The sequence below is a fragment of the Colossoma macropomum genome, unplaced genomic scaffold (genome assembly GCF_904425465.1).
Source record: "Colossoma macropomum unplaced genomic scaffold, Colossoma_macropomum, whole genome shotgun sequence".
NCBI classification, from domain to species: Eukaryota; Metazoa; Chordata; class Actinopteri; order Characiformes; family Serrasalmidae; genus Colossoma; species Colossoma macropomum.
The window spans coordinates 26380914-26398842 of NW_023494799.1; the positions used below are offsets into that span (position 1 = coordinate 26380914).

Genomic DNA, 17929 nt, shown 5'->3' on the forward strand with positions numbered 1-17929 from the left:
TTAAGTCTTGTGCTTTCATGCTTTGGTTGTAGATTCTGGACACACCAGGAGACACAGGGAATGTGTGCGAGAATCAGAGAGAATCTCCGAAAATGTATCTGCTCTCCATCAACCTTAAAGAGGGACGAGGCCTCGTCATAAGGGACCGCTGTGGTAAGGCTGAATTCTTGATTCAGGTGTGTATGTGTGTGTGTGTGTGTGTGTGTGTGTGTGTGTGTGTGTGTGTGTGTGTGTGTATATATATATATATATATATATATATGTATGTATGTTAATGTATGTGTGTGCACACATGCATGTGTATATGCGTGTGTGTGTGTGTGTGTGTGTGTGTGCACACTACACCCATTTCCATTGTTATGTCAGATACACTATATAGTCAAAAGTACTCGGACACCTATACATTACACCTACAGGACCTTTTATGACATCCCATTCTAAATCCATAGGTATTAATATGGAGTTGGTCCCCCCTTTGCAGCTATTCTGGGAAGCTTTCTACAACATTTTAAAGAGTGTCTGTGGGAATTTGTGCCCATTTATCCAAAAGAGCTTTTGTGAGGTCAGACACTGATGTTGGACGAGAGGGTCTGGCTCACAATCTCCATTCTAGTTCATCCCAAAGGTGTTTGATGGGGTTGAGGTCAGGGCTCTGTGTGGGCCAGTGAAGTTCTTCCACACCAACCACGCCTTTATGGACCTTGCTTTGTGCCCTGGGGCTCAGTCATGCTGGAACAGAAAAGGGTCTTCCTCAAACTGTTCCCACAAAGTTGATACAAAGAAGCATACAATTGTCCAAAATGTCTTGTTATTTTCAGAAACCTGAAAAGAAAATGAAAGAACCTTTAATATGATGAAAGAGTTCTTTGAGATTAATGAAGAATGTGCTGTAGATGGTTCTATATAAAGCCTTTTGGAAAAGGGTGCTATATAGCACCAGAATGGGTTCTTTTATTGTTACGATGTCAAGCGTGTAACAATAGAAGAACCCTTTTTGGTGCTATATAGAACCCTTGTCAGAAAAGATTTTATGTAGAACCATCTACATCGCATTCTGATGCAACAAACCCTTTAATCATGCAAAGGGTTCTTTTGAGTGTTCATGTTTCTGCATAGATTTCCTTTACTAAAGAACATTTGCACCAGTTTTTAAGTGTGTGGTTTGAAATAATTAAGACTATTTATTTAGTGTTTATTGTTTTCATTTTATTATGTTTATTTATATACACATTTTGCCAAGAGCTACATGAGCCTGGCCGCCTCTTACTGGCAGCGTGTTCATAGTCACCAGTGCCAGAGAAAGTGCACTCACATGTCTCTCTTTTGAAGCCAGCATTCCAGACAGCAATTCAAAACCTGTCCAAGGCCCCACCCATCGAGCCAGCGGCACACCTTCCACATTGTGCTGCTCGTCTAGTCCAGCACACAGGAGCCCCCTAGTTTCAGTTAAATCACATAGTTGTTAAAGCACTTCTACTCATTATTTGTTTTTTTTTTTCTACATTTTTGCATAGTTTTAGCCACACGCTGCACATTCTTTTTCAAACCTCACTTAGTTTCTGTTCTTTGCAAAGGAGGTATGATTCATCATGTTTGTAGTTTATGGTTTGTTTGGTGAGGCTGGGTGGTGAACTTGGTATTTGTTGTCTTTTGGTGGCCTAATTTTCCCATGCAAAAGCGATCTGATCTCGAACGGAGTTCCTGTTTAAGCGAGCCAAACAGTCCAAACTGCACGTTCCCGCTCACTTCGGCCCGTGCCCTTCCAGTAAGATGAAAAGGGATAACCTTTGATACTGAACAAATGAGTTCTTGATGAAAACGGCTCCCCCAGCCACAGAAAAAGCAGACGCAAAATTGTGGCCAAACAAGTTTTCAAAAATGAAAAGCCTTATCTAGAATCTGAAGAAAGTGCATTATTGAAAATGAAAGGAAAACTATGCATCCCTTTAGAATGAGCTGCTTTTGTTAACCTGTTAGGTGCTGGTACAGTTATTACGCTACATCACAGCTTTGCATACTACAGACTTTAACATTAGATTAATTAACCAGTTCACAAGTAAATGTTCTAGGACGCAATAAACACAACTGGGTTTGCTATGTATTTGTATATATTTTATATATGTTTCACTGCTGATATTCTAAAGCTTTTCTCTATTAGTTGTTTTATTTAGATGCTTTCCCAACACCAGCTGTTGCCTCAGAGCAGTGGTGTCCTCAGGAAATGATGAGGTTTGAAGTCAAGTTGCAGTAACCACATCCTTCTTCGCATCAAGGCCGGGTTACTAACACGTGGTAGATAAGTTTAGAGTAAGAAATAAGACGCGTTTAAAGCTAAAATTAGTGCTTCTGTCCTGTCATTTAATACCAAACGTAGCATCTTGCAGCATTTGTCTGCTTATAATGCAGAATCAGTATTCATGTTGAGCTTGTGCCTATGTTATAATGAGTTGTCTAATGTGATTTCAGTAAAATATGCAGTCTAGGTATATCAGGTGAGAAATAAGTACAGTGCAGAAGTGAACAGTACAGAATCTACATTAATGCATTGCATTTAGATTTTGGATAATATGGAAGAACAAAGCTTAATACTCACTATTTGGCCAAAAGTTTGTGGACAACTTACCATCATGAGCTTGTGAGATATCTCTTTCCAAAGCCATGGGCATTAATATGGAGTTGCCCCCTTTTGCACCATAACAGCCTCCACTCTTTTAGGAAAGCTTTCCACAAGATTTTGAAATGTGTCTCTGTGGGGAATTTCTGCCCTTTCATTAAAGAGCTTTGTGAGGTCAGGCACTGATGTTGGATGAGAAAGCCTTGCAGTCAACATTCCAGTTAATCTCAAAAGCGATGTCCAGTGGCGGTGTGCTTTACACCGCTCCAGCCAATGGTTGGCTTTGCTCATAGTCATCTTATGATGGTTTGTGTGCAGCTATTCAGCCATAGTACACAGTTCTTGTGCTGATGTTGCTCCCATGTGGCAGTTAGCTTCATGGCTGAGCTGTTGTTGCTCCTAGATGCTTCCATTTCACAATAATAGCACTTACAGTTGACCAGGGCAGATCTAGCAGAGCAGAAATTTCCCAAACTGACTTGTGGCATCCTATGACTGTGCTGTATTTAAGTTCATTCAGCTAATTCTACTGCCAGTGTCTATGGTTATGTGCTTGTATATAGCGACATTAAAGGTGGGTGAATACAAAATAATAATAATAATGAATAATGAATTTAATTTGGTGACATTACCTTTAGACAGGCCCCCCACCCATGTAAATTATATTATTTTGTATGCAAGAACTCAAAACAATTAATTATTTTTTAAATTCTTCATTCAGTTTCACTAGACACTCAACAAAATGGAGAACAATAATTACATATATAACAAATATAGAAATAAAATTTACAAACAACTAAAGTGTCTACATAGATAAGGTGAATAAATAAATAAGTAAAATGCAATAAAGAAATGCAAATTAAAATGCATAACATGTAAATTTGGACACCCCTGGTCAAATGGGTTTTTTTTTGTTTCTAATTTTTTCCTGTTTTTTTTTTTTTGTGAAAAGTGAAATTAAGTTCTTACATCCTCCACAGAGAACACACTCTGTACATTTTAATACACAATTAATAATCATGAGCATTAATTTGGTTCAGCTGTGCTCAGATGCCCAGTCTGGACAAAGTCATCCAGTCTTCTGCCAGTCATGTGACACAAAACATTTATCATAGGGATAAACAGAAGATAAGTCAAATTTGACCCAAACACAACCAGAGTGCTAACAGTTGTGGCTTCTGGAGGTGCAGAGATAATATTCCAATAAAGTTTTAACACAAAGGCCGAAACCAGAGTTGTAAGTTGGCCACATAAATTAAGAGGTTGTGTCAGTAGATACACAGAGAAACTGTATAAAGACTTCCTGAGTGGACTGATCATGCAGATTATACTTTTTGAGTGCAATATGCTGCTGATTCTGTGATATTCCAGATGATATTTCAAAATGACACTTTTGTATAAGAATAATGTTACGTTGCATTTTTACTTTCACTCTTGTCACCTTCCTTTGATCCTTCACATTTAACATCCTGGTTCTGTCTCTGCACTGAAAAAAAAGTGATTGAATTTACTTGATTGACATGAGTAGATGAATATATTTCATCAGTACAGTCACCATAAGAAGTAATTAAACTAAAGTTGTGTAATTTGTGTGGAAGCGTACACATGTAAATCAAAATAGTCAGAGCTGCTGAATTTGACATTCTCCATTTTGAAATGAAGGATTCAGAGTTAAGTTGCTAGATAACTATCAACTCTTGTAAGTTATGTAACTCAGTATAGGGCTTTGGTGTCTTTTTATTATCTCAGAATCACCTGAAAATCTGTCTAATATGATTATTGGCGGAAGAAACTGCTGCGAAGCATCTCTAAAATACATGATTACCTTATGCCTTGGGCTTTAATTCTGCTACACTTTGTTGTGTTTTGTTAAAAAAAATTGTCGGATTCCAAAATTCTCAAAATCTGAATGGTAGAAAACAAACTCCTCCTTCTTACGAGATCCCATCTGGCCTTCCAAGACTACTTCTTGTTTTGCTAAGTCTTGAATGTGTCTGTTTTCTAGGTACCAGCGATCCATATGTAAAGTTTAAGCTTGAGGGGAAGACATTGTACAAAAGCAAAGTAGTGTATAAGAACCTCAACCCCACCTGGAATGAGTGTTTCTCCTACCCCATCCGTAATCTGCAACACAAACTCTACATCAAGGTATCTATGAACTTCCAATTTGGACATTTCAAAAATTGCATTACCTGAAACATAACTGTGTATTTGATCTCCAGTGTCCCTCTACTTTTATCTTTGTTCAGGTCTATGATCAAGACCTAACCACAGATGACTTCATGGGTGCCAGCAGTGTTGACTTGAGTGAACTGGAACTTGAAAAGTAAGCGAATAACAGCATGAAATGATCTTTTTTTATTCGTTAAATATGGTCTAGTGCTCGGTTTTAAAGATTTCTTAATTTATTTACTTCCACAGGACAGTCGAGATGGTGCTGCCGCTCGATGACCCCAACAGTCTGGAGGAGGATATGGGCGTGATTATCATTGATATCTCCCTATCAGTCAGAGATGGGGACAGCAAAAAACTTGTAAGGAACCGAATCAGTCAAAGCTACTCAACATATGTAGGTTTTAAAGACTATTTCAACCAGAAATTGGCATCTCACTTACGTAGTCTCACTATCATCTCACTATCATCTCACTTATGTAGTCTCACTATCATCTCACTTACATAATAACAGATCTCCAGATCTCTTCTAGTTGTCAGTCATTAGTGGTGTTAGGATTTTTGTGTGATTAGAATAGATTTAAATGACGCTCTTGATTTAATAAACGAAGATGTATCTGTGCTGCTGGTTTTGTTATCTTGATTGTGAAGGCGATCTAGTGATGACTGGCATCTTCTATTTGCATGTTAATGTTATCTGGTCACTTGTCATTTGTTAGCAATTTTGTGAAATCATGCTTTAAGTAGAATACATCAGTGGTACTCTTAAATGAACAAGTAATCATAATGTTTTTTGTCATTCTCATTGTGATGGGAGTGGGTTCCAACCTAGTGAGGACTCTTCAGCATCTCATTTGCATGATTCTAACTAGTCCCTACTAGCAGTCAGTTACTATTATTGTTTGTATTCTTGTGTAATATATTCCTTTAAGTAGAGTACTTTTTTATGATGCTCTTCAATTGATCAATTAATTTGTACCTATGTGTTTTTTTTTTTTATTGTCTTCATTGTGAAGAAGTGGGCTCAGAAGGGAAAACGTAGCCTCCAGGTAAGAACAGAGATGTGATTTGTTTTGAATGTTAGTGATATAATCCTTATTCATCAAAGTTGCATACATTCAAATCTGACTATAAAATGAGTGTACGCAAATTTAACCCACAGTTTTGATGTTCATCAGTTTCTTTGGCGTATCTGCACAATCAAACTCATGTCTGTTATGAGTGTAAATATGAGCATATTAGTTTAACAACCTGAAAAAAAAGCTTGATTTGTGTTTAACAATCCAAAACTATTACCTGTATCATCTATAATAATAAGAAGAAGAAGAACAAGAATCATAATAATAGAAAATAACAGTAATACTAATCATTTGTGTGCTTGGTAATCCACTACATAAGTGTTTTAGATGCACATTGGTATAAACAAATGCTGCAACTATTCCATGTTCCATTTAAAGGTATATTACACTGTGCTTTTGTTTTATATTATTGACACCGGTCAAAAAATACAAAATACAAACACAGCTTGTGCAGAAGCATCTCATACACTGCAATCATACAGCATTTCAATGTGATATTTTAGGAAAATAATCACACTATACAATGACATCATTCTACCTTTTTTAAAAAAAAATCTAAGATGCTTTGTTTCACATTTGATTTTTTCCAGGTATCATAATTTTAACACTATAAAGTTTGGTCGGTAGGTTGAGCAGTACACTCGCCGCTCGACCTCAAAACTCACGTACAGCACAGGCACTGACTCACGAGTCGCTGAAAGCTGTCATTTTATCGGCTTCCTACTGAAACATTCGCATTAATTAGGTTTGATTTCATGTACTGAGGTTCATTCATCATTCACACTCAAATCTCCACTCATTTCCACATCATACAAATTAGAAACAGAGAAGTTCGGATGTCATCAAAGGTGGTTGCTTTTTTTTTTACTCAGGGCATTATTCTTATCCAGGGATGCTTAATCCCGGTCCTGGAAATCTACCACCCTGAAAAACTCAAATCAAACATACCTGACTCTGTCATTCAGATGTCCTGCAGGCCTTCATTGTCGTCTATGCGAGCAGACTAGGGTTTATTCCCGGCTCAGGCAAGCACAACAAGCTCTACAAATAAGAGTTATTGGGCAAAATGTTTTAACACTGCATTCACCTACATCTGTAACTGGATTAAAATTGTAAGCCACTTTGAATAAGAGCATCTGCCAAATACCATCAGTGTATATATGCATATAAATAGGAATGCTCCAGAATTTAAATGGAAATAAAAGCTCTTTTTTTTTTTGGCTTTTGAACAGGGACGATGCATTTTGTGTGTGTGTCTGTGTGTGTGTGTGTGTGTGTGTGTGTGTGTGTGTGTGTGTGTGTATATATATATATATATATATATATATATATATATATATATATATATATATATATATATATATATATGTCTCCTGTTCCAGCCAGTTATAATGAATTTTAACATTCTGTTGCAGTCAGGCTCGTCACCGCAGACCAAGCGTCTCTCTGAGTCTTTGAAGAAGAGCCAGTTGTGGACAGGGGTTCTGACCATCACGTTGATAGAGGGCCAGAATCTGCCTGAAGATGGACAAGGAGATATATTTGTGCGCTTCAAACTAGGAGACCAGAAATACAGGAGCAAGGTAGTAAACAAAGAGTGTGGGAGGTCATTACAGCTGCTCTATACAGATGTTGTCTAACCCTAATCTCATATCTGACAGACTCAGCCAGACTGAGAATTGGGGCTAAAATCGGGTTAAAAGTGTATACTGTAACATTTGTAGAGGAACTTTCAGCAATTCACTTTTTGTGGATTTTTTATATGTAAACTACTGGTTTTTGTGGTGATTATAATGGTCATTAAAGGATTAGATGGTAGCAGGTATCGATTTGCACAATTCATTAATTGGTTTGGAAATGGTCCTGCCTACAGACTCAATAGTCTTACTGGGAGACTTCAATGCTTATGTTGGCAATGACTGGGAGACCTGGAGAGGCGTGATTGGGAAGAACGGCCTGCCGGATCTAAACCCGAATGGTGAATTGTTATTGGACTTCTGTGCCAGGCATGGATTGTCCATAACAAACACCACCAAGTTCGAACACAAGGATGTTCATAAGTGTACATGTTACCAGAGCTCCTTGGGTCATAGGTCAATGATCGACTTTGTTGTCATTTCATCTGACTTGGGACCATATGTTCTGGACACTCGGGTGAAGAGAGGTGCTGAGCTGTCAACTGATCACCATTTGGTGGTGAGTTGGATCAGATGGCAGGGAAGACCGATGGTCAGACCCGGTAGGCCCAAGCGAATAGTGAGGGTGTGCTGGGAACGACTGTCAGAGGCCCCTGTTCGGAAAGATTTTAACTCCCACCTCCGGGAGAGCTTTTCTCATGTCCCGGAGGAGGTAGGGGACATGGAGTCTGAATGGACCCTGTTCAAAACCTCCATTGTGGAAGCTGCCGAGCGTAGCTGTGGCTAAAAGCTGTTGGTGTCTGTCAGGGCGGTAACCCAAGAACCCCCTGGTGGACACCAGGGGTGAGGGAGGCCATCAAGCTGAAGAAAGAGGCCTTTAGGGACTGGATGGCCCGAAGGACTCCCGACTCAGCAGATAGGTACCAAGAGGCAAAAAAGGTGGCAGCCGCAACGGTGGCGGAAGCAAAATCCAGGGCGTGAGAGGAGTTTGGAGAAGCCATGGAAAAAGACTTTCGATCGGCCTCAAGGAGGTTCTGGACGACTGTCCGGCGACTCAGGAGCAGTCGGGGTGGCTGCGCCTAAGCTGTATTCGACAGGGGTGGAGAAACTCTGACTTCAAATGAGGATATTGTTGGTTGGTGGAAAGAGCACTTTGAGGAACTTCTTAATCCGGGAGACATGCCTCCCTCACGGGAGTCAGGGCCAGAGGCTTCTGGCGTGTCAAGCTCCATTTCCCTGGTAGAGGTCACTGAGGTAGTTGGCAAGCTCTTCGGTGGCAAGGCACCAGGGTGCTAGCGGTGTTAGCGTTGGACTCCGCCAGGGTCGTGCCCTGTCTCCAATCCTGTTTGTGATATTCATGGACAGGGTGTCAAGGCATAACCGTGGTCAGGAGGGCATTATGTGTGGAGGCCGGAGGGTGGCATCTCTGCTATTTGCAGACGATGTTGTTCTTTTGGCTGGATCACATGGATGCCTCCAGCACGCACTGGAGCAGTTTGCAGCTGAGTGTGAAGCGGTTGGTATGCGGATCAGCACCTCCAAATCTGAGTCCATGGTCTTAGCCCGGAAAAGGATGGCATGCCCACTCCAGGTAAGGGGAAAGGACTTGCCCCAGGTGGAGGAGTTTAAGTATCTCGGGGTCTTGTTCACGAGTGATGGGAAGAGGGATCGTGAGATCGACCGCAGGCTGGGACAGGCGGCAGCAGTAATGCGGTCGCTGTACCGGACTGTAGTGGTGAAGAGGGAGCTGAGCCATAAGGCGAAGCTCTCTGTTTACCGATCGGTCTACATCCCGACCCTCACCTATGGTCATGAACTATGACTAATGACCGAAAGAATGAGATCGCGAATACAAGCGGCGGAAATGAGCTTTCTTCGCAGGGTGGTGGGCTACACTCTATTTGATAGGGTGAGGAGCTCGGCCATCAGGGAGGAACTCGGAGTAGAGCAGCTACTCCTCCGCTTTGAGAGGAGCCAGCTGAGGTGGTTCGGGGATCTGATCCGGATGGCCCCTGGACGCCTCCCGGTGGGGGTGTACCGGGCACGGCCTACGGGGACAAGACTCCGGGGTCGTCCTAGGACGTGCTGGAGGGATTATATCTCCAGGTTGGCCTGGGTGCAGCTTGGGGTCCCCGGGAATGAGCTGGAGGAAGTTGCGGAGGGTCGTCTGGGATTCTCTGATCTCCCAACTGCTACCGCGACCCTAGCTGGACTAAGCGGTTAACGATGATGATGATGATGATAATGATGATGATGATGTTTTTTGACAAACAGACATAATGCACTAGTAGTGTCACATTTAAAAACTCGAGAAAATGTTTTTATTCAATATTTCATATACTGAACTGCAATAAAAACAATAAAACAGAACTAATTATGTTCTCATTTTAATGAAACATGCAGTTAGTGTTCTGTAAGTACGAATGATATCCACGACATGCTCAGAAAAGCATATTGAGTATCACGATAATAAAATGTGTCACATTAAGAGTATCGCCATATTGCCCACCTCTACATCCAGCATTATAGAAATACAATATTTTGTAATAATGCACGACCCACAAGCTAATATATTAGCCCTGGGTTAATACACACCTATGAGGAGTGTGCTTTTCCTCCCTCCTCACAGTTTTGGGGGAAAGAGGAAGCTGAGTTTAAGAGGCTTGATGGTCTGCCCTCAATATGGCCTTGCGTGTTTAATTTTTATCATACGTAATGCAGTGTATTTAGTATCAGGGCTCACATCCTACATTTCTCGTTTTAACCTGATGGCCACTCATACTGTTTGTACAGTTTTACTTACTTTACTTTAGTCCTTTTACATTGTTTTTTTAACCTCTCTTTGTCCTTTAGAATTAAACAGGCTGTTTTTTGTTACTGTGCCTTTAAGACTCATATGTAAATGACCTGTAATATGTCTTATTGTAAATAGAGTCTGGGCTGATTGCAACTTTTATGGGCGGAGCTAAACTGCTGTAGGCTAAGTAGGCAAATGTATGTAAATGTATTGTTTTTTGGGGTTTTTTTGGTGAAAAAAAAAAACAGAATTCAAAATAGGCTGCTTTTGCAGCTTCGTTTGCATACAGGGACTGTATGAACTCGGGGTGAACTGTATGTTCTAAAGCTTTAACAGTGTTTATACATCATATCGAGCTCATTTATATAAAAAAGAGGAAATTTTCCTATAGGCTCTTCAAACAGAAAATGTACTTTTTATAGTCTGCTGAATGTGTTGTTTGATGCCTGTGTATATTGAATTTAGAAGCTTGTACTGAACAATACAATACAATGTGTATTGTTAGACTTCTCAGATAGATTGAGACACACTGTATGACCAAAAGTAAGTGGACACTCCTCCTAGTGATTGCATTCAGGTGTTTCAGCCACGCCTGCTGCTAAATCTGTATGTATATCCAGCACAAAGCAGTGCAATTTCTGTAGACAAACACTGGCAGTAGAATGGGTCATACTGAAGAGCTCAGTGACTTGAAATACGACACTGTCATAGAATGCCGCCTTTGCCACAAGTCAGTTTGTGAAATTTCTGCCCCTGATCAACTGTAGGTGGTATTGTTGTGAAATGGAAGTGTTAAGGAACAACAACAGCCCACCCACAAAGTGGTAGACCGCGCAAACTCACAGTTGTGCTGGAGCACATTGCCTGTAAAAATCAGCTGTCTTCTGTTGCATCACTCAATTCAAAGGTACAAACTGCTCCTGGAAACAACTGTGTGTCTTCACAAAATGAGTTTCCATGTCTGAGCAGCTGCACACAAGTCTAAGGTCAGTATGTACAATACCAAGCGTCGACTGAAGTGGTGTAAAGCACGCTACCACTGGACTATGGAGCGGTGGAAATGTGTTCTCCAAAGTGATAAATCACGCTTCACTATCTGGCAGTCTGATTGATGAGTCTGGATTTGGTGGATGCCAGGAGAACATTACCTACCGGAATACATAGTGCCAACAGTAAAGTTTGGTTTAGGAGGGATAATGGTTTTTTAGGGTTTGGGCCTCTTAGTTCCAGTGAAGGAGGATGTTAAAGCTGTAGCATACGAGAACATTTTAGACAATTATATGTTTTCACGTTTGTGGCAGCAGTTTGGAAAAGGCCCTTTCCTACTCCAGCATGACTGCGCAAGGTCCATAAAGACGTAGTTTGACCAGTTTGGTATGGAGAAACTCCAGTGGCCTGCACAGAGCCATGACCTCAACCCCACTAAACACCTTTGATTTGAATTGCAAGCCAGGCCTTCTCATCCAACATCAGTGCTTGATCTCACAAATGTTCTTTTGACTGAATGGGCACAAATTCCCACAGACACACTTTAATGTCTTGTAGAAAGCCTTCCCAGAGGAGTGGAGGCTGTGATAGCCACAAAAAGAGGCAACTTCATATAATGCCCATGGTTTTGGAATGGGAAGTCTCAACAAGTTTATGTAGGTGTGATGGTCACGTGTCCACATACTTTTGGCCATATTATGCAGACCCTTTTATCGCAACACAACATTTTGTATGTCATTGGTAGATGGACATCTTGTGATTTTAGTTTATAAATGTAATATAATTCACATTATTATTTCATTGTGTCTTAGTAGAATGACCCGATTTCAAAGCAGCAAATGTGATTTGGTAGCTGAAGTCTTTAGGCGCATATGGATTTTGGAGCCAGTTGTATTGGATTAAGTATGAAACTAAACTCTTCATGTCGCCTCTAATAAAGACTGTGATTCCTCTTCACAGAGTCAGTGCAAAAGGCCCAACCCTCAGTGGAGGGAGAGGTTTGACTTCAACCAGTTCATCGATGGGCCAAACTTTTTGGAGCTTGGGGTTTGGGCCAAAGAAGGACGAAAATATGAAGAATGTTATGGACTGTGAGTTTTGTAAATGAATTATCTGTTTCTCATTTTAACACATTTCTGTAACAAGGCTAATGAAAGGTCAACAAGATTTTCTGTCTCTTTATGAGCCAGACCAGTCTCACACTGCAGCATTTTTGTAGCACCTGTGGAAAAAAATGACTGTGTGGTATGTGCAGGTGTGAGGTTGACCTGTCTACGTTGTCGATGAACAAGCCTCAGCTGTTCACGTGTGCTCTGGAGCCGGGCCGAGGCAGAGTGGTATTCCTGATCACTCTTACCGCCTGCACAGGAGTGTCCATCACTGACCTGTGTGCTCCACCGCTAGAGGAACCACACGAAAGAGACAACATGCTGAGCAAATACGTATGTTTCCAGTCACCGATTTCTTCTCCTTAGTGAAAGGAATGGGTGAAAAATCAAATTTACACAATTTTGCCCCTTAATCAAAATGTAGTCGATCAGCCAAGACATATTTGATGTCCAAAGTTTGCTTCTTTAGTCCAGCACTAGAGCTGCAGGCTAATAGAGCTGCAAGCAGAGGCATGCACCGAGGGGGCTGCAAGGACTTGAGCCCCTGCATCTTTGTCTCAAAAATTCTTAAATTCCTAAAAATGCTGCTGTATAGAACTTTGGTTGCAACCACAGTTTTGTAAAATGGCTTTAAACAGCTGCTCCTGAGCCTGATTGCACAGTTTCTCATGCTCAGTTTTTTTTTTTTTGCCTGCTTATGTCATATAACAGTCACGACTTCTAAAGACTCAGTAAATTTTGTTTAAATTTCACAGCACCTGAGAGGAGAAGGTATATCACTCTTATTTGTCATGTATGGCAATAAGAATGTTATAACAAAAAGTTGGGTACTAATATCAACACGGCCCCCTTTGAGTGTTAGGACTATCAAAAACTGACAAAGCTATGTGCCATTTTAAGTTAGTATTATATCCTAACTTTGGCCAAGTCTTTCCTGGCTATGTACCTGCTATTATTGTTTATTCGTGAGTTTATGTTTATCCAGCAAATGTAATGACATGTACATGTTCCTATATACATGTTTTGACTTATGTACATGAAATCACAATTACAAGTTTTCACTGATGTATTAGAGAAGAGCCTCCCCCCACACACCATTAGTACAGCGCAGGACCTGCAGGGCAAAAACACTTTTAATGAATGTTTTAATGAATTCTTAATTTAAATATAGTTAAGAATGCTATAAAATAGACTTGAGTCACATGTCCACCACAGCTGGTTTGGACTGAAACATGAAGCTTATTTTTATTCTTAAAGGGCCGGTGTGACTGCAGGTTATTATTCCACACCTGATTCCACTTGTTTATTCAATTGGTTTCAGTTCTTCAACAGCTGATCAAGTGAGCTCCTGCTTTGTTCGAATGAAGACCCGTCCCTTTGCGGAAAAGATTGGACTTCCCTGCATTAATATTATTGTTTTTAGGTGTAGTTTTGAGAATAAGTATTCAGGTACTCGTTCAGAAATACCAACAAGAGTTCAAAGCCTGTAAAACACTGTTCAGCCCTTTTGTTAAGTAATGCCAAAATGACTTGCTTATGTTGTTTCTGACACTCTATGGCATGATATGATCCATAATATACAAAAGCACAGACAAGATTTATGCTTGAATATATCTGCTTCCACTGTTTTTAGTTCTTTTAATGTACTTTAGTCAATTTTTATACCATTATGTTGTACAGTGTCATGAACCAAATAACCAAGTTTGTTTTAGGCTATTGATTTGGTTTGAGGTAAGTGTATTACGGTATACAAACATGTATACTTGGCTGACCGACTACATTTGGTGTAAGAAAGGAATTATATTTGAATGTACATTTGATTTTTCGATCAGTTCCTTTAAGTTTTTCACAAGCATTCCAGAGCTGCATAAATGGTCCTCACCTGATATTCTTATTATTGTCTGACTCCTTAGGGTTTCAGGAACTCCTTCAAGAACATCAAGGATGTTGGTTTCCTTCAGGTCAAAGTGATCAAAGCCTGCGACCTCATGGCTGCTGATTTGAATGGTATGTCTAAAACTGACTTCACACACACAAGGCATCAATGTCAAAAGCTGAACGTCAGCAACAACAAATGGTCTCTATTTGTAGGAAAGAGTGATCCATTCTGTGTGCTGGAGTTGGGCAACGACAGGATGCAAACTCACACGGTCTACAAAACGCTCAACCCCGAGTGGAACAAAGTCTTTACCTTGTGAGTGGCACCATTATTGTACCATGTAAGCGTCCATCAGCTGCAAAATGTTGGCATGAGTGGCTTCTTATGTGGTGTTGAAATGTCACGTGGTTTTGTTTGCAGTCCAGTCAAAGACATTCATGATATATTGGAAGTGACAGTCTTTGATGAGGATGGAGACAAGCCGCCAGACTTCCTGGGGAAAGTGGCCATTCCTGTACTTTCTGTAAGTGATGAAAATCCATTGTAGTTTACTCAGAATAATGATGAGTAGAAATATGTCATAGCTCGTTTATGTGCTTCAGTTGTCAACAAACTGGGAAAAAAAGCGTAAAAAAGATGAAGAAAGTATGGAATGTAAAACGGCCTTTACATCTTCTTAAAAAGTTGCAAAAAGGGTTCTGTTATAAAAGAACCACTTTTGGTCTCCTAACGAACGCTTCACTTTCTTAAATAACCATCTTTTGAAAGGTCCTATAGGGCACCAAAGGTTCTATCACATGGCTCCAAAGAATTCTTTTTGGCATCTTTATTTTCAGATGTGAAGCTCCTCATGGCTTCTGACTGACTGACTCACTGACTCACTCATGTTTAGCAGACTTAAGATTCTCTATAAGGGGACGCTGTTATCACTCAAATAGCTTTTGGTGCTTCATAAGAGTGGTGCTTTTTGTCAGTGACACTGCGTAAGTGTAGTCAATGGATTCAAGAGTGTTGTTACAAGACGTCGTCTTAATAAACTGCTGTAAACTGTGCAGTAACTGTGTCTTACGACGTTAATTGCAAGATGCCACACCTGACGCCCTGATCAAATTCTGTAGCAGACTGTGTAACATCAGTTTTGCTCATGTGTTAAAAGTCAGTTTTTTTGTCAGTTAGAAAATAGCACTTTCTGTTAGCGCTGTTTTTTGGCAAAAAATGAGGCTAGAACTGCCCCCTAGAACTGAGTTACAAGGGGTAGTGGTTGAAATCTTCCCCTACGAAATGGGACCCTCAAATACAAAAGAACATTACTTCATTAACAGGCTACTAGCGCTGCTCTGTAGGTGTCCCTGCCAGTCTGCAGTGACAGCAGAGGAGGGTAAAGTTCAGCAACCTCACTGCTGGGCTTTAATTAGATTTGGGGAATCATATGCTTTCAAAGAGGGGGGATGTGATAATTATTTATTATCGCCCACCCCAAATACTTTGGTAATATAAAGATGAAGTCAGTAATTTCCCATTCCACCTTTAATTTGAGCAGCAGTTACATTCTGGAGCTTCAGGCATCGGTACTGCTGGGCTATTTAAGGTGGAACGGGACATTTAGCCAGCTAGCTACCAGGACCATTAGCGTTCTATTAGCAATTTTTAAGCTTTTTTGGAAGAAAAGGACCATAATACATTGAAACAACATTAAAATAAGATAATACAATGGTTATCGAAATTGTTTTATGAAAAAACATCTTGCCAGTTTTTCTTTTTTTTCTTATAACACTCTGGAGTTTGCCTCTGAAAAAACTCTGTTTGGAGGGCAATGTAGCCCTAACACTTCGCTCTACCCCTCTATGTCAACAAAAATCGGGACACCCTACCTCAAACGAAGGGCTAAGGGCTAAGTGGTAAGGGCAAGGGGTGAAATGGGATTGGTCTATTCACAAATACATTATCTTCTGATAAAATAACACGGCAGTCATGATCATCAGGCTCACTGTGAAGTAACTTTACCAAACACCATTTATTCCCAGGAAACACAAACCAGGAATCAAACCACAGAATAGTTATTTTGGGTGTTTTGCTGGCAGCTGTGGTTGTCACACTGAAGGCTCTACCATCTTTGTAAGCTACAAGAATTTGCATGTTGTTCACGTGATCACTTGCTTCACAACTCTTTAGAATGACCTTATTCATTTTAATTGTTTTAATGTTATCATTTTATGTTGTTCATGTATATGATTTAGTGTAATAATTCTACTTTATGTTGGCTATTCTTTAATGATTCTGCCTATATGTGCTTTGTCCTGCTCCTGCCTGCAGTGGGCTGGTTGTCCGCCCACTCCCGCACACAAAACTGAAAATTAGTCCTATATGTTAAACCTATATATTAAATTATTACATTTACATTAATCTGTTTCTAACAGATACACAATGGTCAGACTATTTCTTGCCCATTGAAGAAGGACCACTTGGAGAGTTTATCCAAAGGAACCATATTACTGGAGCTTGAAGTCATTTTCAATCCTGTAAGTGTCATTTGTTCAAAGCCTTTCTAACATTGGTCAACATCATTGTATCTGAGGAAATTTACTCATATAACTGACTGAATTATCTGTTTACTTAAATCATATCCCTAATTAGATCAAAGCAAGCATCAGAAGCTTCAATCCGAGGGAGAGGAAGTTCCTTGAAGACAATCCAAAATTTTCCAAAAAGGTGTGACAGTAAATACTAAATAAAATCGAGCTATAGAACATTCGACTGTATAATGTTGGTGTCTCAAGCTTGCTTATTTGTGTTAGGTGCTGGCAAGGAATGTTGTTCGTGTGAGAAACATCTACAGAGCGTTGAATCAAGTCCTGCAGTACATTAAGAGCTGCTTTCAGTGGGAGAGTGTTCAGAGGAGCGTCACTGCATTCATGGTGAGAACAAATGGCTCCTGTATGGAGTGCCATCATGATCCATTCAAAGAGAAAGGTCAACATGGAGGAACTGCACATGTCTGTTTTTTGTTGCCTGTCTGCCAAAACCAGGGGTGGAAATTACTTCAGTAGTTACACTTCTTTATTGTACTTGCTTTGGATTTGTTCAGTATTGTTTAAAAGTTAGAGACCCTTCATTTATTCAATTTCCAGTAAAAACAGTCATTAAGTATACATTATTCATTTTTTCCTAAGCCAAGACCTCAACATCAGATTTCAGATCTGCAGATTTCTTTAAAAAACCTGAAAGCGAGTCTGCTGAAAAGACTAGAAGTTATAATAAAGGCAAAGTGTGAACACTTTTAATACTGAAAAAAATATATTACATTTAGTTGATGAGGCTTCTGTGTCATTTTCTGTGTTTTTCCTGACACTAAAAAAATGACTAATTTGTACTTAAGTCATTTTGACTGGATATTAAATAAATGAACGGTGGTCTCTGACGTTTTCACAGTACTGTAATTTGCTCAAGTAAGTTGTTAAAATTACATCAGTATGTAAGTTCAGTATGTTTTTGGCTCCATACTTCCAAATTAGTAAGTTCTTTCACTTAAGTATAATTTGTGTGTTTTACATTTGTAACTGTAACAGAAATGCTTAGGTTTTAACAAGTGCTGCAGTTTGCAGTTTATCACTTGCAGGCCAAAACAGCGCCCAGGCTGCTGACAATTGGTTTGTGT

At 40.0% G+C, this 17929-nt stretch overlaps 1 protein-coding gene across 2 annotated transcripts in view; it reads left to right on the plus strand.

Moving 5' to 3' along the window:
- mctp2b (multiple C2 domains, transmembrane 2b) overlaps positions 1-17929 on the plus strand; it is a 57278-nt gene that overhangs the window by 28819 nt on the left and 10530 nt on the right. The window contains exons 4-17 of one of the 2 annotated variants that reach the window (XM_036586288.1): positions 33-153; positions 4620-4762; positions 4864-4940; positions 5036-5147; positions 5803-5835; positions 7281-7448; positions 12247-12377; positions 12542-12728; positions 14309-14402; positions 14487-14589; positions 14695-14797; positions 16692-16793; positions 16909-16983; positions 17070-17189. In XM_036586288.1, coding sequence (XP_036442181.1) covers positions 33-153; positions 4620-4762; positions 4864-4940; positions 5036-5147; positions 5803-5835; positions 7281-7448; positions 12247-12377; positions 12542-12728; positions 14309-14402; positions 14487-14589; positions 14695-14797; positions 16692-16793; positions 16909-16983; positions 17070-17189 — 1569 coding nt within the window. The remainder of the gene's footprint in view (positions 1-32; positions 154-4619; positions 4763-4863; positions 4941-5035; positions 5148-5802; positions 5836-7280; positions 7449-12246; positions 12378-12541; positions 12729-14308; positions 14403-14486; positions 14590-14694; positions 14798-16691; positions 16794-16908; positions 16984-17069; positions 17190-17929) is intronic. The other variant, XM_036586290.1, reaches the window with a different exon arrangement.